Raw genomic sequence first — 22,323 nt, 5'->3', positions numbered from 1 at the left:
AGAATCCATTGCTATTTGCACTTAGTGTAAATAGCATCTGTCACAAAAAAAAATATGCTATTTGCACTTGGTGTAAATAGCCGCTGCCAAATAGCCGCTTAGTGCAAATAGCCGCTGCCAAATAGCCGCTTAGTGCAAATAGCCGCTGCCAAAAAGTAACTGGCGTTACTTTTTTGAAAAAGTAACTCAGATATTTTCTTGTAAATTAAAAAGTAATGCGTTACTTTACTAGTTACTTGAAAAAAGTAATATTATTACGTAACTCGCGTTACTTGTAATGCGTTACCCCCAACACTGGTCATAACTCAATAACTGCTGCTTATTGCTACATATCAGTGGGATACAGCAGCTGATTGAGTATAGGGTGGAAAAGGAGGCTGTAAATGTAACTCAGACTGATTTAGAGTACATTAAAGAGTATATTACTTGTGGATATGACTGTCGATCTTCGCCCTTTCGATAATGTGATATTGTGTTGTTGATGTAAACAAAATTGCAGCAATGTGCATGGCAATTAAAATTGATGCACTTGGCCATAATTTGTTGATGGTAAATATTTGCAATAAACATAATCGGAGATTAAATATCAGGAACAGTTGGAGAGATTTTGAAAATCCTGTATTACCTACCAGGCATGTGTCAGCCTCCTTGAAAGGCACTGATGCACACGCATATAGTGCTCAGAATAGTAATGGGCCATTTTACTGGCTCTCCTTCCAATAACCCACATCCACACATTTGTTTTTCTCTCACGTTTGGACCTTCCATTGACTTATATTGTTTTATTCTGAGCTAATGCTATTTTCTAGCCCCTAAACCTATTGTTAACTAGGTGGGACAATAAATCGATGTGGCGATATATCGCGATCCTTCTCCATGCGATACGAGAATCGATATCTGGCGCCAAATATCGATATTTTAATTAATACAATAAGGTGCTCTAACTAGATTTCCCTGTTCACAGAGTCTAAAAATGTGTGGAATATATATATATGCGTGGACCATAGGCACCGATCACGTTATTACTGCAGAGAGCATATTCAGTTCATGAGTAGCCTAACCTCTCCGCTCGGATCGCAGGTGGGTTTCCCTCATATATGAGTGAGAGAGAGAGAGAGAGAGAGAACAAAACTGGATGCTCTCCCTCTCTCTCAGATATTACAAGTGCGCGTTATGCAGTGTGAACGGTGGGCACCGTCCGGCAGAAACATAAATCTGCACCTATGGCATGGAGGATGAAACAAGACCTTGTCAGAGCCACAATGCAGTGCAGAAATGTGCAGTGCGTGTGCTTGCAGTGCGTCTACATTTGAAATAACGAACCTGAGCACGCAAGACGCCATGTGAATGGCTATTTCTTTGTGTGGGGCTCTGTTTTTATAATGAGAGGAGTAGAAAGGTTGAGAAAGCACTCCTGGTAAATTTTGAAATGTACCAGGTTTACTCAACATGTTAAAATTGATTTACAGAACTTTTTTTTGCGGTTTTCTAACAGTTTGCACTTGAATAAAGAAAGAAAACTTGCACTTAACCTTTTCACAGGCATTTTGTGTAGACCAATATAGTGATGCATCATTATAGGATTTTCTAGAAATATATCGATTATCGCAGAATCGCTGTATCGTGATATTATCGTTATCATGAACCATGTATCGTGATTATATCGTATCGTGAGGTACCCTGCGATTCCCACCCCTATTGTTAACCTTAAAGGAATAAATGACCCAAAAATTTTAATTTGCCTGAAAATGTACTCACCCTCAGGCCTTCCGAGACGTAAACGAGTTTCTTTATCAGAACGGATTTGGAGAAATTTAGCATTACATCACTTGCTCACCAATGGATCCTCTGCAGTGAATGGGTGCCGTCAGAATGAGAGTCCAAACAGCTGATAAAACATCACAATAATCCACAAGTAATCTACACCACTCCATCAATTAATGTCTTGTGAAGTGAAAAGTTAAGTGTTTGTAAGAAACAAAATCATTAAGACGTTTTTAACTTCAAACTGTTGCTTTTATCTAAAACATGAGTTCTCTATCCAAAATATTGCTTTCTCCAAGTGCCTGAATCTGGGGAGAAAAATGTACAAATATGGACTCTTTCTTTTCTTTTCAGTTGTGTGAATTACTTGTGGATTATTGTGATGTTTTTATCAGCTGTTTGGACTCTCATTCTGACGGCACCCATTCACTGCAGAGGATCCATTGGTGAGCAAGTGATGTAATGCTAAATTTCTCCAAATCTCTGATGAAGAAACAAACTCATCTGCTTCTTGGATGGCCTGAGAGTAAGTAAATTTTCATTTTTGGATGAATTACTCTAACACAATCCTTTTAGCATTTATACATTTCATTAAGACATCACTTAATATGTCTGTTAAGCCGTTTTCCTCATGGGGACTTATTGGCTGGTCCCAATGATACAAATCTTTAGGTTTTACTAACAATTTGTGGCTCCCACAAACACACAAAATCTCAATTAACACATACAATTACATTCTAATGGACAATTCCTGAACAAAAACTTGCAAAGAATTTGCATATGAAGACTAAACACATGCAGACACCAACATGTACACTTTACGTGCAAAAGAAGGAGGCTTTACTACTCGATTCACTGTGTCCAGTGAAGCAGGAGCCTCAGTGTGCCAGCAATAGCCAGAGGACACAAATGCAGTTATGTTCCTTCATTCAAGGCCAAGAGTTCCAACATACAAAACGAGAGGTATATTCAATTGTTTATGTGCAAACTGTATATATAAGATATAGATATTTAAGAGCACGCTGCCCCCTGTTGGTGCAGTCTGTGAGATTCACATAATTAATGTTAATTTCAATGTGAATCATAGGTTAATTAAGTGTGGTTGCAGGTTCTTCTTGACATTGCTGTTCTTTATAGGGTTCTTTCTCTTTTTTATTTTGGAGTTTTGAGTTGACTGTCTGATTCTTTGAGGATTCTTGAAAAAGGTTCTTGAAATCTTCTTTAAGTGTCTTGTTCATTAAGGCTTCAAAAGCCACATAGTCCTTCAGAAATCATTTTAATATGCTGATTTGCTGCTCAAGAAATCATCAATGTTGAAAACAGTTGTGCTGCTTAATATTTACATGGAAACTGCTGCATTTTTTCAAGATTCTTTGATGAATAGAGTTCACAAGAATAGCATTTATTTGAAGTTGAGAACTTCTGCAAGATCACTTTTGATCAATGTAATGCATCTTTGTAAAATAAAAGTATTAATTTCCTTCAAAAACTTTGACGGATGGATGGATTCTTAGCTGAACTTAAGGTGCCACGAATAATTTTAATTTTTAAAGAAATGCATCTTCCCAAGTATAAAAGACTTGTTGAAGGTTTATTCTATGGCAAAACAATTAAGAAAACAATAGGGGGAAGTGAGTTTTGGGTGACCATGGACACAGTTGTAAATCTCTTAATATTGTCTGAGGTTGGAACACAAAATAACTTTAAATGTTCCCAGCAGTATAATGACTAAACTTTCGGGATCCTCATGGTTTAGTCTCAGTCTGCAGACACAGAGTTGTATATAAACCATCTGCCATGTTATGATAAAGGTTTCCAGGTTATTGTCTTTATGTTCTGCAAGACTAATCTAAAAGGAAATAAAATGATCAGATGCACACTAAATGAGAGACAGATGGATTTTCATTATGACTTCAGTCATATGTCCAACAATGGAGCTTAAAGCTAAAGAGCCTGAAGTGAAAGGACAGTCAGACTGACAGAAAACAAGCATACATGCAGACATTACCCTGAGGTCACTGGGGTCATTGGTGGGTGCTACGAAAAAGCACTGGAAGATGACAGGAACGGAGTAACGATGGGGTTCTCTTATTAAGTGCCAGGGCCGGACCACCCAGAGCTCTGTCAGTGTGACCTCTGACCTCTGCTCCTTTAATGTCAGAACTGAAACATATGTTCAATGACAGCGTCTGCACAGCGCTGATAGAGGAGAGATGTCATCTAACAAATCATCTTTCCTTTGCTCTTAATCCATATATGACTCTCGGGGTGAAACTGGGGGGAAAAGGTGAAGATTTTTTTGCAAATCTGGAGCTGCTGGGAAGGATGTTGAATAAAGCATGTTCCAGTTTAATGGCCAAATCTCATCTAAGCCAGTATGAGCCAAGTCCTGTGTTAAATACTCATGTTTAAATATGAGAAAAGAAAAGAGGAAAAATAATACACAATGCAAACTGTTAATACTTTTCAGAAATGGTCTTTCAATATATAAAGCAACAATATGCCTACAAAATAATACACAAAAAAATAACATTTTATTTATTTTTATAAATTACCACAGATAAAATACAGAATGTGTGTCTTTAACTACAACCAGTCCCTGATCCAATTCTTTTAGTAAAAACTTTAGAATCATTCGTTTTGAAATCAAACAAAAATGGTCTTGATCTATGTTTTTGAATCGGTTGAAAGAACTGGTTGGGAGTCATCCATTCGGCCTCACTATATGTTTCTGATTCACTAAAAGAACCGCTTCATAAGAGTCATTTGTTCAGGAGTCGGACTAAACATTTTCCTGTATGTTTCTGATTCACTAAAAAGAACCGCTTCATAAGATGTTTCTGATTAACTAAAGAACCAGTTCATGAGAGTGTATGTTTACTGTATGTTTTTGATTGACTAAAAATAACTAGTTCATAAGAGTCATTTGTTCAGAAGTCGGTCTACAGAACACGTGTCGTACTGTATGTTTTTGATTATCTAAAAAGAAGCGGTTCATAAAAGTAATTTTTTTTTTACGAGTCGGACTACACATTTTACTGCATGTTTTTGATTCAGTAAAAAGAAGCGGTTCATAAGAGTCATTTGTTAGGTGTTTGATTCACTAAAATCAAGCCAAGCCATTCATTCGGAGGTCATTTGTTTGTGAGTTATACTACGCAGTAGCATCATTTGGTATAATAAGAAACTCCTGTTTCCAAAATCTAATTATACAGCACTTTTACAAATAAATAATGCAAAAATAATAGCTTTATGTATACTCTAATTCTAAAGCACAACTAAATTATTCAACCCTCTTCAATTCATGTTCATTTGGAGACTGCTTTTTTCCAGCAACTTCAACTCAACTGCATTTATTTATATAGCACTTTTAAATGCAACTTTGTTGCCCATAGTGCTTCACAAAAATTAAGGATAACAGCTTTACAGAAAAAGCATGTTTCAAATATCACAATCAAGAAGCCAATGTAATGCAGAGAGAATGCCTTTATGATATATACAGACTTTATACAGTTGCTTCTAGTCGGCTAGTCTTATTCAACCTACAACTAATATTTAAAGTGGATGGTGCTCTTTCAGATCATAGACCTGTTTGTCTGCTGGTGATGTCATGAAGAGCACCTCCATTATGTATTAATACAGCACTGATAAATGCTGCCTCATTTGGGGTCTGTCATGCACAGATGGACCTCTGCTTTCCGCTGATTTGGTACCTCAGATAACTCTGGACCTGGGCACAATACAGACAAATAAAACTAAATAGAGGACATAAAATATTAATGATGCTTAATACAACAGCTGTGAATGAAGGGAAACAAGGCAAAGCGGAGTAGCAGATTATATCACATCTGATGTCAAAACAAACTAGATTTTTACATTCTATGTAAAACGAGTGGTCCTTGCCCATGAAAATGACATCGCCACAGTGTGAGCTGAGTGGTTGCCAGGTTGTTGCTATATATGGCTGCTAAGGTGTCCTGAGAGTTTCTTGTGTTTCAGTTGCTAGGGTGTTTTGGATGTCATAAGAGCCCATCATCAGTTAACTATAATATCTTGGTTTCAAGATAAGTCGGCAATAAGAATAAGAATTGAATATTCTAATTATATTTATTTATGATGAAAATTAAAAAAAAAAGTTTATTATTATTATTATTATTACTACAGAGCAACCCATTTTAAATTATGCTGTTTCTTAGATGTCCGATTTTAAAATAATAATAATATTTTAATTTATAAACAATATTTTTTCTGTAATAGCACACACCTTTAAAAAAAAAAACTGCGCAATTTGAAATATAATTTATGTAAAAGCTATATGTCAAAGAGAAATATAATATAATATAACTGTTATAGAAAACCAATTCCATTATTCATTATTTATTTAGCATTATTTTTGTAAACCCATTTTAAATTAAACTATTAAAAACACACACCTTTAAAAAAACATAATTTGAAATATAACTTAAAAACTACACGCAAGTTTAATACTTCTGGTTTAGCCCTAACCCTAATGAGCAAGCATCAATAACAAGGGGATAAACAGGATGGTAGTTAGTTCTCATTATAAAGCTGTTAACAGATCGCTGTGAAACAAATCACATTCTTAAGGAATATTTTAAACCCATCAGCTCAGTTAATCAGAACTGTTCAGTCTGACTATAGTAAGACTCTCTTTTGAGTTCATAACACACGTGCAAAAATGAACAGAAGCGAATACTGTATTCACTAAAGCCCTGGACAATAACACTAGCTTTCTCTGCAACTTTAATTAAAGCGGCAGATTCACCATCGCTTCAGTTCTGAATGTGAATGGCATGAATGAATGTCCCTCCGGATCTGGATTTTAATCTAAATTCACATGCTCCGACATGTCCCTCACTCAGTTTGATTACTGTAATTGGAGATTTTGCCTCCTACCTACTCCAGTTCTTTGGTAATTCCTGCTTAATATGAATAAATAAATAAATGACACTGCCAACAAACATCCCAAATTCCCTTGAGGAACTTTCCCTGCATGTAAGGGATACATTTTGAATATTATAAGAGAATTAGTTTCAGCAATTAGTTTCAGCAAATGGCACAGAATATCGGTCTGATTTGAAATGGAAATCATTTTTGGACCACGGCTGCTTGTTTTCAGGCTGGTTAATTGATTCGGCGATGGGCAGCGTGTTGGTTTAACGCGGCTGAACATGTTTGTAATGCTAAAGACGAAGCGCCGGGCCAAGAGCCGACTCTCGCGAGCTAAGGTAATGCAGAACAGGGAGATATATCAGCAGTCAGGGTCAAAACCAGCACACGTCTTCCAGTGTTTGCACATTTGTTTTCCACCCACACCTAAAATGAAATATTCATCCAGGAGTTAACTGCATCACATTACTGAAGCGTAGAAGAATGAAAGAATGTGAGACAGAAAAAGTTAAGAAAAGCCTAGCTTCCTCCTCATAGATAAAAAATGATCCATCGTAAAAGTAGGTAATGTGTGGAAATTGTTCATCAATTAACGATACATACATAATCTATATACAGGTGCATCTCTTTTTTTTTTGTAACTTGGTCCAAAAAGTGAAAATTTCATATAAACTAAAATATTTCTTATAAAAAAATAAAAAATATATTTTTTGTTTTAATTTTGATAAGAGCTTACAGCTCATGAAAGTCAAATATCCAATATCTCAAAATATCAGAATATTTCCTAAGATCAATCAAAAAAAGGATTTGCAAAACAGAAAAGTTTAAGTTCTTTAAAGTATGTTCATTTATGCACTCAATACTTGGTCGGGGTCTCCTAGCACAAACTCCAGCATCAGTGAGGAATGGCATGGAAGCGATCAGCCTGTGGCTCTGCTGAGGCACTATTGAACCTTCAGCTCGTCTGGATTGTTGGACTGAATATTTCTCATCTTTCTCTTGAAAATATCCCATAGATTCCATATGGGGAATGAAAAAAGGTCAGGCATGTTGGCTGACCAATCAAGCACAGTAATATCACGGTCAGCAAACCATTTGGAAGTGTTTTTGTCACTGTGGGCAGGTGCTAAAGTCCTGCTGGAAAAGGAAATCAGCATCTCCATAAAGCTTGTCAGCAGATGGAAGCATAAAGTGCTCCAAAATCTCCTGGTAGACGGCTGCATTGACTTTGGACTTGATAAAACACAAATCACCAACACCAGCAGACGTCACTGCATCCCAAATCATCACTGACTTCTGAAACTTCGTTGCTAAGCAACCATCAGCTGCGCTCTCCGTTACAACAAGGAAATTTCAGCAATGGATTTCCACCACCGAAAAACCCTTGCTGTAACTCTGTTACAAGGTTTATTTATTATTAAAAAAAAAAAAACGCAGCAGTGTTTGAATGCACCCCATACTTCAAAAAAGCTGCTGAGGTTACAAATTAACGGAAAAGGTGAGGAAGCTGATTGGTTGGTTCTTGTCACATGACGAGTCACATGGCGCATCTACATTTGAAATAACGAACTTGAGCGCGCAAAAGACGTGATATGTGAACGGGCCCTAAGACTGTTCTAATCAAACAGTGAAGTTGCAGACATTCAAAGACATCTTTAGCTAATGACTGTGGTGTTTCCTTGAGGTGTGTTATGTGGAGCAGTCGGTTCAGGTCATATATCGGGGTCAGACCCGTATCAGCCTGCTGCTGCCCGCAGGTCTACATGACATAATCTAGAGCAGAGATGCTGAGAATGATGATTACTGAATAAGAGACAGATTCACATTATGGCAACACGATTCATATGCGACTCCTGGTGCACTTCCTCTCCATCGCATCCATGCTGATGTTTCTTTACCTCATACGTCTGACAGAAAATGTCACAACTCAATCCATCACCTCACTTCTGACATGCTTTTCAATCTTCAGTCTCTATTCAATAAATGACTTGCATGAGAGACAGACTGATAACCCATGCATTAAATTCCATAGATTTACCACAAATTCTCCTTGAGGGATTCTACTAGAGGCATTGTGCAAAGCAATACATTGGCCCCAAATAGTATTTCTAAATAATTTTTGACAATATTTTTACAAAATCTGCAACAGAAAAAAAAAAAAAAAAACTTGCAAATTGAGGTCGACAAATGCAAAAGTGCATTAGACGCTCTTAATTCGAGCATCTGTGCATGTTTTACGTAACTCGAGACATGCCCTGCTGTGGTGTTTAGTGTTGGATTAGAAATGCTCATCAAATAGGAGAAAGATGGCTGCTGGCTGTCTCTCATATAAAACAGGCATTTGTGTTCACATGCAACAGGCATTTGTTTGTCCTGGGCCATATGCGCAACACCTTCTGTGTTTACATGCAATCCTAAAGAGAAGATGACCGTGTTCGCTCTGAAACGCATCTTTCACTCAACGCGTTCACAATTACAGCACAGAGTGATGGGCGGTAAACAAGCAAATAAAATCTTCTCTCACAGGAATCCAAACAAGCCTTCTCACTGACACATCTGTAAATAAACTAGTACATTAGCATGCACCTCAGGCGTCCACGAAGGGAACGGCAGAAAATTATAGCATGGGCCTCTTGGGATCCGAATCGACAGGAATGTAATGATTGTGGATGTGATTCTACTTAATGATTCCACTGAACTGAATTTTTTTGGACTATTTTTTGGAACTTAAAATGAAATTCAACCTTGAACAAGAAATGACTTCATTTAGCGCCTATGAACAACTTGTTCCCTGTTATGAGGAGAAAAAACAAAAAATAGCAACATGAGTTCACAGCAGGTGATGTGAGGACGGGGTGATAACAGAGCGGCGCGATATGTGCTCGACGTGACGCAGACTCCATTCATAACGCTGCGTGAGATCTGAGCGCGCAACCCCTGCTGAATGCTGCAGATGACAATGAAAGGACACTTACTCTGGCGAGGAGGCTGATGGGGTCGAGACCGGGTGGAAGCTGAGACAGATCGTGGTTCTCCTCACCGAGATAAACCTGCAGCGTCGTGCAGAGGTGCCCCAGGCCTTCTTTCTTCTCCTCGCTCATGTCTGCAAGACCTGCACACACAGAACACAGTGCTTTCAACATTCGACAACAGCGATACATATGAATGATTCTGCTAACAAGCAAAAAATGTATTGTTCTCATCCTCTTTCGAAAAAATATTATACTAAACTAGTGTTGTAATGATGTTTCTAAAAACATATTACTAATTAAATCAGAGTATTATCATAGTACATGAACAAAAATATAATATATTAACATGATATATGTATAAAACATAGTACTAACAAGGTAAATGTCCAAAAAAAAAGGGCTATTACTGTGATACATATCTAAAAAAAACAAAAAAAACAAGGTATCATCATGGTATTTGACTAAAATCATAGTGATACAGTGTACAGTATGTCTAAAAACATTATTGACATGGTACATATCTAAAATAAAACAAACAATACACAAGCATACAAAAAAAACATGGCAATATCACATGTTCATAAACATGGTATTATCGTTGTAAATGTTCAAAAACATGGAACATTTCTACAAAACACTGTATTAACATGGTAAATGTCTAAAAAGGTGTGGTATTACTAATGTTACATCTCTAGAAAATGTGGTATTATCACATACAGTATGCCAAAAAAAAAAAAAAAAACATGGTACTGCCATACACAACCAGAAAACACTGTATTACTGGTTTTGAAGTATGCTGAAATCAGTGTTGTCATTGTTAAATCAAACTATTAAAAATCATTTTCATTACTGAAATAAAGCTGTATAAGCTGAAGTAGTAAAATTGCTAAAACTGAAATAAATTTGAAGCTAAATAGAAATATAAAAAAAAAAAAAAAGAAAATCATAAAAATGATGAAGGCACATACAATTATGAAAATTTAAACTAAAATTAAAATGAAAACTCAAAAAAAGTAAATAAAAGCTAATTCTATAATGGACCTATAATGGAAAAAACTAATTCTCCATATTTTATTACCATGTTGTTATTTATTTGTCTATTCTCTTTATTATTAAAGTTTTATTTCATCGTATTACCTTAAATTATATGTATGTCTGTATTTCTGCACTGGCAGCTCCTGACACCAAAAAGAATGATTATACTTTGCAAAAAAGCTCTCTGATTCTGAATACCATGCATATTCATGAATTTGGCAATAATATTTGTATGGCATCGTGCAATATTGTATATTTGAAATGACAACCATGTCCAAAAGACAAGATAGTCCCAAAGTTCCACCTACAAAACTTGGGTATTTTAAGGTTATTAATTTCAATGAAAATGTATCAGCTGTTCATAAATTACACTGGGTGCAGTAATAAATAACATCAAGACTACAAAAACAAAAAACTGAATTAAACCTAATTTACCTCAAAAAAGTTCACATACTATGTTATCAGTGACAGTGGCATATAAAACAGCATGCAGATGTAAACAACACAGAGCTGAACCAACACAAGCTTTGAAAATGACTAATGATGATCAACCAGGATGAAGCACAAAAGAGCCGAAACGCACAATAAGAAACCAGAGGAGGATAAAAGGCTTTTGTGTGTGTTTGTTTTCACCTGTTGGTGTGTGTTTAGCCAATGAAGATTAATCAAAAAGCATTTTTGCTTGTCTCATTAGGGCAGTTTTAAGTGCGTGTTTAGACAAGTTTGTATTTTCTGGCTGTACCAGTAAAATGGATTTCTGATTAGTGTGTATTTGGAAAGAAAGAGGTCTGACTGTAGCGCGAGTGTGTGTATTTGTAAGTATAACTCTGGATGTGTGATTTATGTCAGCTTTACCAAACATATGGGCTTTTTCATTTACCCTCCTGCTCCGATTCATTTCCTCCAAACGCACCATCAATGAATTTCAGTGTGTTCACTGCTGCTGCGGCACATAGAGCGAACACTTGACCTGTGGGCTACAGCTCACGGCTCGCATCTCTCGCTCTCACACACACACACATTCACCATCATAAACACAGACACACACAGTAGTAAAACTCTGCAGATTCAATACATAAATCTGGAACGTCTTCACCACGTGTAGTATCTTTTATCTTCCATCTCTACAAAACTGAACAAAATTAAAGTGCTTAGGCTTGTTGGACAAACTGAAAAGATTCAAATCTGTTCTTTGGATAATCAAAAAATAGCAGGCAGTAAATGAGCACCGGTGGGGTCTGAAACCTCTCCTGAGAAGAAAATAACAGGCTGGATGGCAGACGGATCTACACACTTCCCAGGAGCATGAGAGGTTGAACGTGTGTGGAATTATGAGCCTGAAGCAGGTGTTGGTCTCCTTAAAGGGATAGTTCACCTCAAAATAAAGATTATGTGACCATTTACACATCTTTATGTTGTTCCAAACCCTTCTGTGGAACAGAAAAAAAGATATTTTTCCATATATAATCTGCTTTTTTCCATACAATAAATATATGAATGGGGACTGGCTGTAGAACTCCAATTGTCAATACTATTTGTATATATGTTGCTTTATGTGAATGTAAAGTAGCTATACAAATGTTTGAACTTTGAAATAGGTCTCAGATCTTCAATATTTGCACTTGCTTTTAATAAAAAAAAATGCAGCTTTGAGATGTTTAGCCATGCATTTTTATGCATATTTTGGCACATCAGAAAAAAAATGCTGAATGGAAAAACAATATGCAAATAGAATTCCTAAAAAGCGCATAAGTGAAAGTGAAGTGTGGCCAAGTATGGTGTCCCATACCCATCCAAGTGCACACACACCGTGAACACACACCTGAGCGCCCAGGCAGCAGTTGGGGGTTCGGTGCCTTGCTCAAGGGTCCCACCTCAGTCATGGTATTGAAGGTGGAGAGAGCGTTCGTTATTCACTCCCCCCACCAACAATTCCTGCCGGACCTGAGAGTCGAACCCGTGACCTTCAGGTACAAGTCCGACTCTCTATCCATTAGGACATGACTGCCCCCCAAAACGACAAATGCACACATATATACACACTATATATATTTTTTTAATTCAGTTCAGCACTTTCACTCAAATGTTTGCATTAATGCATTAAATTGCTCAAAAGTGACAGTAAAGATATATACATTTTACAAAAGATTATTTCAAAATGCTGTTCTTTTAACATTTCTATTCATCAAGAAATCCTGAAAACATGCATCACAAAGCTATTAAGTATAGCACAACTGTTTTCAACATTGATAACAAGAAACGCTTCTTAAGCACCAAATCAATATAATGATTTCTGAAGAATCATGTGAAAAATTATACTGAAAATCCAGGTTTGTTTATAAATTACGTTGTAAAATATTTCTACAATTTAAAATACCCATATTTCTATATATACTGTTTAACTGTATTTTTTAATCAAATTAATGCAGCCTCAAAAAATTCTTTTTTTTTTTTTTATATCTTACCAATCCTAAACTTTTAAACAATATGCTACGATGGAAACACAACACACTCTAAACAGCAAATATTGTATTAAGTTATTGTATTTAATAAAAATCCACAGTCGCTACAACATCCATTTCTATTTTGCCATAATTTGCCCTCTTGATCATGTGCAATGAAAACGCAATTTAAACAGTAACATATGGCAAGTAATGACTTTAATGTCTCATGACCACTTACAACTGATGTAAAAACCTATTGTGTCAATTTTTGGGTGAATGATTCCTTTAATTTCTGCAATTTTGCACGTCTCATTTGCTACCATTAAAATGTAATATATAAAGTATAAAAGGATTAAATTCTATATCAGACGCTGAGAAACCCATCGTTTGACCACCAGCTGAATCAGTCTGCTGTGAAACACTCTTCTGTTTGTCTAAAGGAACTGGTCTACATAAGAATCTAGATGTAAAAATGAGGAGCTGATGGATTTCCTGAAATAATACATGAGCTGAAGAGACCTTCATATTGAGGTGAGAGCAAGTGGTGTCTCATAAGGCCATTAGTGTGATGAGAAAGCACAAGCTCAGAAGGGGTGCTGACTGCTTCCTTAAGGACCATCGGCGGGATTACCTCTCTAATGGCTGCACATTACTTATGACGGAATAGAAAAGAGTCGGGCCAAAGAGAAGTCCAAGGCTCTTGTAACAAAATAGCCAATTACTTTTGAAAAGCCAGGGGCCGCGGGGCATGTTTCACAGAGGGTCCGCACCAAGAAAGAGAGGAAAATTCATAATGGTACAATAAACTCCAGCCAGGATCTGACATTTATTCACCTTCCATCATAGGAAATGTAATCTTTCAACCTCACAGGATAAATTAGTGCTTTTTACTGCCGTCCATTAACAACACAGCCTTTTATTCTGTATATTACTTTTTTATTAAGCAAAAAAAGTCAGGTTTTTGACACGACAATGGACATTGTCCATTTCTGTGAAACCTGAAAGGCGACGTTCAAAATTTGATTTTTGGACAATAATCGGCATAAATCCTTATAATTTCTTGGAAATATTAAATTAAAGTAACTTGAAATTACCAGTGAAGACCAGAAATTCTTTTTCATTATATAATATCGTCAATACATACATATGAAAAAGAGGAGTGATCCCTGATTACTGGATTCAATTTGGCCCAGGTTTCTATTTTAAATATTTTATTGGGTTTTATTTAAAACCTTATAGCTACACAAATAAAAGGTTAGTACACAACAGACCAACACTAAAAAAAAAAAAAAAAGTCACTTAGAAATTATTTGTGAAATTTACATACAAAATGAAAAAAAAATGGCAAGTAACTAAACGTGAAATTTTGAAGCACAAAAACTGATTTAGTATTTCCTAGTAAAACATACTCCAATAATCTATTTTTTTATGGTGAATTAGAACACATTTTGTATTTCCTTGAAGAAAAACTCTCCTCAAACCAATCTAAGCTGGTTTGCTGGTCTTAGATGGTTTAAGTTAGTTCTTCATTTGGTTTAAGGTGGTCTCTCCCAGCCTGGCCAAGGTGGGTTTTAGCTGGTTGATTAGCTGGTCTGAACAGCTGAAAATTGACCAAAACCGCTCTAAAACCAACTAGTTTTTGCAATTTAGGATGTTTTTTTCAACATTAAGATATTTTTTGTTATTTTTTAAGATGCTTTACATTTTTGTTCGATTTTTTTTACAATTTATTTGGATTTTATTTCATTTTTTAATTCTTGTATTTATTTTCCCCCCATTTGTTTAACACCATGTCAGCTTCAATAGTTATGCTCATGCCAAGAGCCAGGTTTAGTAATTCAAAATTAAAACTAACTGTTTAAAACTAACTGTTTAAAAAAAAAAAAAAAAAAAAAAAAAAAAAGTATATAATAAAAGTATATAAAGTAAAAATATATATACTTACACATACATGTACTCTTTTTTTTTATATAGACTTTTTTTTTATATATAAAAAACGTTTTCAGAATTTGTGTTAGTGCTGATTAGTGCAAAGTCATCATAAAATTATTAGATTTATCTATTTATTTCTTTATTTTCTAGGATGCATTATCAAAATCTCACTTTCCCTAAAATCCAGCCCTGGATGCTCATTGGTCAACACAGCGTTGCAGTCCTGCTAAAATACACAATATAGTGACATCCACTTGCTTTGTGTCAGTACACTGTAATACAATTAAACACAAACTTACGTGACTGGTGCTCGGCTATTGAGTACAGCTCCTCTTGGTCACTTTCTGATTGGCTGAGCTGGAAAGAGACAGAATGGGTGTAACAATCTCAAGCCCTGTGGCAGTTTTAAATGTAAAACCCTCTTTGAACGGGTCTGAAGTCCTCCTGATACGGCAGGTGTTCTGATGTCACATACCAGTTTGAAAATGATCCTCGCCACCAGGCGGACGGAGTCGGTGGGGATCCGTGGCTGGAGGCGCTTGAGGCATTTGCATTCCCTCTTGTGATCGGGCCATGCTTGCTTCTGAAGGGTGAAGATGAGGATAAAGCAGAGAAGAGATTTCACAAACAAATAAATATGATGAAGTTACACATCTTCAATCAGAACGTGCTTTCTGTGTGTGGTCTCCCTTTAGAGGGAATTATGATGAAAGGCCGCCCTACAATTACAGAAAGACAAAGACAAACTTGACAACCATGAGTGCCTGGAGGGAACGGCACTGGTTTGACAGTGACGGCTTTGCTATTTTAAAGCAGCGTGGCGTCTAGTTTTGAAAGATTGGATGTTCATGAACTGCAAAGACTTCTGCAGAGCATGTGACAGACACATTAAAGAGATATTTCGCTCCAAAAATGAATTCTGTCATGATTTACACCTCACCTCATTTCCAAACCTGCATGACTTACTTTCTTCTGTGGTTAGCAGCACGCTCATGCTGCTTTTTAAAACAGCATAAAAGTAAACAAGGAAGGACAAAGTCCTAGAAGTAGCCATTATGACTGTTCTGAAGTTGAACAATATCTTTGTGTGAGGAACAGAACAATATTTAATAAGTTATTGACTGAAAACCCAGATTTTGAGCAATGAGATCTGAAAACTACAGCAGAAAGGACCTTTTTCAAGTGAATATGAACTTAAAATTTGGCCTGTTCCTCTTGCAAAGCTGTGAGAACATAGTGCATGGGTTGTATGGACTAGTTTTATAGAGTTTCCTTTGTCATGTTCACACATAACCACTTTCTTTATACACACATTTTTTTGTTTTAATTTTTAGAACAATTTAATTCAATTTTTACATTTCTTTAAAAATGTTACTGGTTTACATCACAGCTATCAGCTATTATCTTTTGGCCATATAAATATAAGCAGCTTGACCAAATTTTTGCTCATATTTTTTCTATTCGATATTTCATATGGCAGGCTTTACAGGGTTAAAAGTCAGTAATACAGAAAAATCCTGTGAATGTGAACATGTTTCACAGGTGTATGGCTCCAAGTACCAAATACTTCTGACGGAAAGTCACACTGAACCTCATGCAGGAGTTTCCGATAACTGCCGGCTCGAAAAAAAAAACTGGAGAATTTTAATGACATTTTGATAGACAGTGAAATTCCACATAAAGCAAAATGACTGCATTAAATTCCACAAGACACAGGCATGACATTTAAACATCTGAATTTCACTCTATAATTTTTCATTCTGCCACAGAAGCCTGCAAAAAATATTTGATAATAATAGCACAAATTTAATGCAATAAAGACTGTCACTGATTTCAGATGTTATTCATCTCATGTGAGTGGATATCACTTTAAGCATTTGTCAAAAGCACTAGGTGCAAAACCTTATGTGGAAAAACTGAATGTAATCTTTCCACTGAAATAAGACCTCATCATAAGCTTGTCTGTAAAGCTCTCTGATGAAAGCGTGTGTGAAGAGCTCTTACCTGACACTGAACACTGCAGTACCGGGCCGTCTTACATTGAGAACATCTCGACAGACTTTCACTTCTGTTAAGAATAAAGGAGACAGAATTAACATCAGCCTCAGTGCTTTGTGTATTTCTCAAGAAACTACATCCTCAGGCTGAAGAGGAGAAAGTCTGGTTTGATTTACGAGGCTTATAATGAAGCATTCCTGCCCTGACTAAATATCACTTGCTTTAAAGCATATGTCTAATGACCACCTTTGCTTTGAGGCTTAGTCTATAACATGTAAGCTTGAAGTGAGGAATGTGGTTAACATGCAGAGATCAGGGCCTGTATTCCTAAAGATTCTAAGAATCCTTTCAGAGAGCTCCTAATTTAGCTTAAAAAATTCTAACTAGGAGTCTTAGCTTAAAAGTGATTGAGGACCAATCTGAGAGCAACTCTGAGCGAGGAAAAGACAAAAACTTTTATCTTAGTGAGGAGGCGGGGCTAACCCCGTTGCTAGCTATGACATTCTTTTCAAGGCTGTGATTGGTTGGTTGTCAAGAAGGAAATAAAAGAGCGCTTTTAAGAGTAGGGTATATTCGTGGCCTAATGGTTAGAGAGTCGGACTCGTAATCCAAAGGTTGTGGGTTCGAGTCTCGGGCCGGCAGGGATTGTAGGTTGGGGGAGTGAATGTCCAGCGCTCTCTCCACCCTCAATACCACGACTGAGGTGCCCTTGAGCAAGACACCGAACCCCCAACTGCTCCCCGGGCGCCGCAGCATAAATGGCTGCCCACTGCTCCGGGTGTGTGTTCACTGCTGTGTGTGTGCACGTTGGATGGGTTAAATGCAGATCACGAATTCCGAGTATGGGTCACCATTCTTGGCAGTATGTTACTTCACTTTAATAATGAAATGTACAGGTAGGTGGAACACCTGCTAGGCATTGCTGCCGGTCGCACCTCCTCCGGTGCCCACGAGTCACTTTGAAATTACAGGCGTAATTTTTCCTGTTTTACCGTACTCGCTCTCGCTTTTTCTCTCTCTCACACACACACACACACACTATATATATTCTTTATTTTTAAATACTTACCGTATTTTATAGGAAATGAACAGAGTGCTGTAACAGATAAGTGCTGTAACAGACCCAAGTCATCACTGCTGCATAGGTGCATTTTTGCAGTTGCCAAATATGTTAATGTAGTGATTACGTCCATTTTTGGCGCTATGGCACTTCTGCGCGGTGTCGGAGTTGATAGCGTGTCTCTAATAAGATCGGTCACAAACATGATCCCTGCACGAGCTAATGTGTAGCATCTTATTAACTCACTGTCATGCATTGTGTGCAACGCATTTCTTCTCCCTCTTCATGTTTCGTCCATTTTCTCCGCTGCTAAAGAAACTCTTAAGCCCCTTAAAAGTCCTCGTCTGTACTCCTAACAATTTTGGACCTTAAGACCTCTTTTAAGGGTTAAGATGCTTTCTGAATTACTTTTTTCTTTACTAGGATCTTTTCTTTAATTTAAAGAGGAAACACCCACATTTCTAAGAATTTTCTTAGAATTTTGTTACTAGGAGCAACTCTTGGCACTAAAATTTTTCATGAATACGGGCCCTGATGCATAGAACAGACTGAACACAAAAGGTCAAGGATGTCTGTAAATTATCTGTTTAAAATGAGTTTAATGAGCTAATGTTGCGTTTAAACATGCATAAGGGTCACGAATATTACACACTTAGTGCGTGCATAGTTATGTCTCAGCTTTATTTGTTACAGTTGTTTAATGAATAGAGTTCATTTTTTAAAACAGATCTTTTAAACCATATTTTACCATTTATAACTGTCTGTCTCCTTCCGCCCTTATCTATATTGCTCCTTCCTGAGTGAACATAATCAGGGAGTTTAGTATGAAATAGCACCAGATTCATCTTCTTGCCACCCTGATGTCTGGAAGTGGTGTGATTTTTGAACAGGCCCTTGACAAATCACTCCAGAGAAATTTTTAGTGTCAATCTCCTAAAAGAAACTGAAGAGTGTCAGGCACAGATTATAGTGCAGGCCTGAGTTCTATACGAATGGGCCCTCTGACCCCTTCCTATAGGCTATAACATTTTTACTCTTTTACTGTGTGTAATATATACTGTATCCAAACATTTATTTTGCCATTAATTGTAATAATCCAGTAAGATTTCTCTCTGACAACAGCCAGTGCTCCACACAGAGATCTGATCTGATCATCATCCAGTCTGTCTGGACTGACATGAAGAAACAGAACAAACTGAGACAGACTAAATCCAGAAGAACTGTGGAGAACAACGTCTCCAAGATGCTTCAAGAAACAAAAGTATGTGAAAATTTTCCTAAATATCTGCAAACATATGGTATATTTGTGCTTTAATAGAGACCAAAAAAAAATTGCCTACATGCAGCACCTTTAATGAAAAAAAAGAAGAAGAAATTGTGTTTATTTTTTCCCCCTGCTGTACCGAAAATATACCGAACTGTGACTGTACCGAACCGTCATTTTTGTGTACCATTACACCCCTACAATCTACAGTGGCGACATTCACAGAAAAATAATTGAATGCTTTCTAACATCGTGCCATGATCTCCAGAACCCTTATGAGATCCAGAAGAGTGTAGGAATCTGAGCTGTGTATTATCATGATCAGACGTCCATGCCTGTGGGGATCTGCTGATTTTACTTTGAAAGAAAGAACTGCATAACATTATGAAAAAAACTAAATGTGCAGACTCACAAAGAGAAACACACTGAACTGAAGATGTTATCAGAACAACAATCATGCAAAGCCAAAGGCAAAGTCCTGTTATGAAAATAAATCATTCAGGCTTGCATACATTACAATTCTGAACTGACGGTTCCAGTTTTCACTCAGAAATTGCTAGTAAATTTCACAAACAATTACAAAAGACAGAAACAGCATGTAACACACTGAATTAAATGTGAAATTTGAAGTAGAAAGATTATTTTCTTGTAAACATATCCAGTAATATATGCTTGAGTATGCTTTAAACTTCCAAAAAAAAAATTTTTTTTACAGTGTGGAGTTTATTAATTGGAATTGCAAGACACGCTGGTCATGTAATCTCCAAGTGGTGTGACCTGAATGAAAGAGTGACCCTCACTTTGTTTTTTTTTTTGGTCATTCCTATGACTGGAGTTTTATATCCTTTGAGTAAACATCATTTTGCCTAATTTGCATGTTTATCAAATACTTTTACAACAGTGTGTGAAAAAATGACTTACTGCAACTTTAATTAGAGGGAGATTTCTTAAGAAAGTACAGTTAGCTTAACAAAGCAAGAAATAATAGCTAGACAGATGATGAAACAATAAGAAATACTAAACCTTTGCTTCAACTGGAGATTAAAGTGTTGTATGGGCCTGTGGGCTCCTATGAAAAATGCTGATGCTTGAGAAGGTACGAGTCATTGGTCGTAATGGAATACACAGAGTCTGGTAATGTCCAAAACTAAAGCACAGGCCGTAAGTCACAGCACAACACTACAGCAGCAGAGCAGCCATAAAGCTGCCCTCATTACTGCACACAGGATATGACAGATAGAGAACGCATCATGATCTCCACTGGACACACTTAAACTCAGATAAAACTAAACAAAACAGCTGATCTGAATGTGCAGCTATTTCTGGATTTGTGAAAAGTTAAACAAAGTAGTATTATTACATTAAAATAAAGAAGTATTATTAAAATATTTTTAATAAAATAAAAAAATATTTTTTTTATTTCTGGATTTGGAAAACTATTATTATTCAAATATTTAAAATTATTATATTATTATTACATTAAAATACATTTTAAAGTATTATTGAAATATTTTAAATGAAATGAAATTATTTCTGGATTTGGGAAAACTTACATAAACTAGTATTATTAAAATAAAGTAAAATAGTATAGTATTAATAAAATAATTTTATTTCTGGATTAGGGAAAAATGAAATGAACTAGCAATATTAAAATGAAGTAAAATAAAGTAGTATTATTAAAAACAAAACTAAATAAAATAAAATAAAATAGCTGGCTGCTGAGCTGAATGTGCAGCTATTTCTGGATATGACAAAAGTTATGAGTTTTTAATGGTCTGACTCGAATCTGCTATAAAAGCAGGCACTTGTATTCCTCAGAGTATTGATTCTGAGATACAGACAGTAAGTGTTTCCCTACAGATAAGAACCGGCCAGAAAAGCAGCATTCTCACATAGCACTCTAATACAGCAATACACTGCAGAGCCGAGACTCATCTACAGATTCATAAAACCATGATTAATATCTATGCAAATTTGGCAAGGTTCGGGAATTTAATAATTGCCATATGTGTGGACTGTACAAGGCAGTGAGAAAGAGCCAGGCCTTTAATAATGATACAAAATGTCAAATGATAATACGCCTTAAATATGTCATCAAACGACCACTGATTAAATCTCACAAGAAAAGAATCTCACAAGAAATATGTCCTCATTTCTCCAAACGATGAATCAGATCTTTTTCCCTCTAATAATACTCACACAATTTTAGCCCCAGCATGTACACTGTTTCATTAAACCATAAGATATAATTATTTTGAATTGACACTCCCATTATCAAATTATAACACATCAGCCAGATCATTTTTCACTAAACGAACTACAGCGATTGTTCACAACAAAAAATTATCAGGTAATACATTTTGTGCACACAAAAGCAGTAGCAGCTGTACGGCTAATGACGACTCCAACTGTTAACGGGAAAATATATTATTATTATGGGTTTTTTCCTGACTCGATAAGTCACAGAATGATGCAAAAGTGTGTCTTTTACCCAAAAATCAAACAAAAGCCTATTCCCTAAAGGTCCAGCAGAGCAGGATTTGAACGCTCAAAGTGTGAAAGAGAAACACTGCGCTCCAGTGGCCAGACGTTCACGAATTCAGCAAAAAGACGCTCAAAACGACACGCATTCAGAGCTCAGAATCAGCAGGCCAACAGTGCTTCATCGTACATAAAACCATGAAATGAAAAAACATTTGAATTTTATTAGCAACAGACAAATATCCTGAGGTGGATCTCTTTAGATCAAAACCAGCAGAGGAACGGAATCACAGCGGCATCCGCAGGGAGTCAAAAATCTGATTATCCCATGGCTAATGTCTAATCGGATTTCCATATGTGGCCGAACACAAAACAAGGTTTCCTCATTTCAAAAATTGACAATAATTCCACATAAAAATGGCATCGTAACATAATCAGCAAATTATCTAACATGAGCGCTGT

General features: G+C 36.4%; 1 protein-coding gene across 1 annotated transcript in view; it reads right to left on the bottom strand.

Moving 5' to 3' along the window:
- Positions 1-22,323, bottom strand: part of smyd3 (SET and MYND domain containing 3) — a 153,319-nt gene that overhangs the window by 119,880 nt on the left and 11,116 nt on the right. Inside the window, exons 2-5 of the mRNA XM_079385370.1 lie at positions 17,063-17,126; positions 15,534-15,641; positions 15,358-15,415; positions 9,651-9,787 (exon numbers count right to left, since the gene is read on the bottom strand). Coding sequence (XP_079241496.1) covers positions 9,651-9,787; positions 15,358-15,415; positions 15,534-15,641; positions 17,063-17,126 — 367 coding nt within the window. The remainder of the gene's footprint in view (positions 1-9,650; positions 9,788-15,357; positions 15,416-15,533; positions 15,642-17,062; positions 17,127-22,323) is intronic.

This window comes from Barbus barbus (genome assembly GCF_936440315.1).
Source record: "Barbus barbus genome assembly, chromosome: 30".
In the NCBI taxonomy this organism is placed as follows: Eukaryota; Metazoa; Chordata; class Actinopteri; order Cypriniformes; family Cyprinidae; genus Barbus; species Barbus barbus.
Note: the sequence above shows the minus strand (reverse complement) of the source record. Positions and strands in the feature narration are given on the sequence as shown.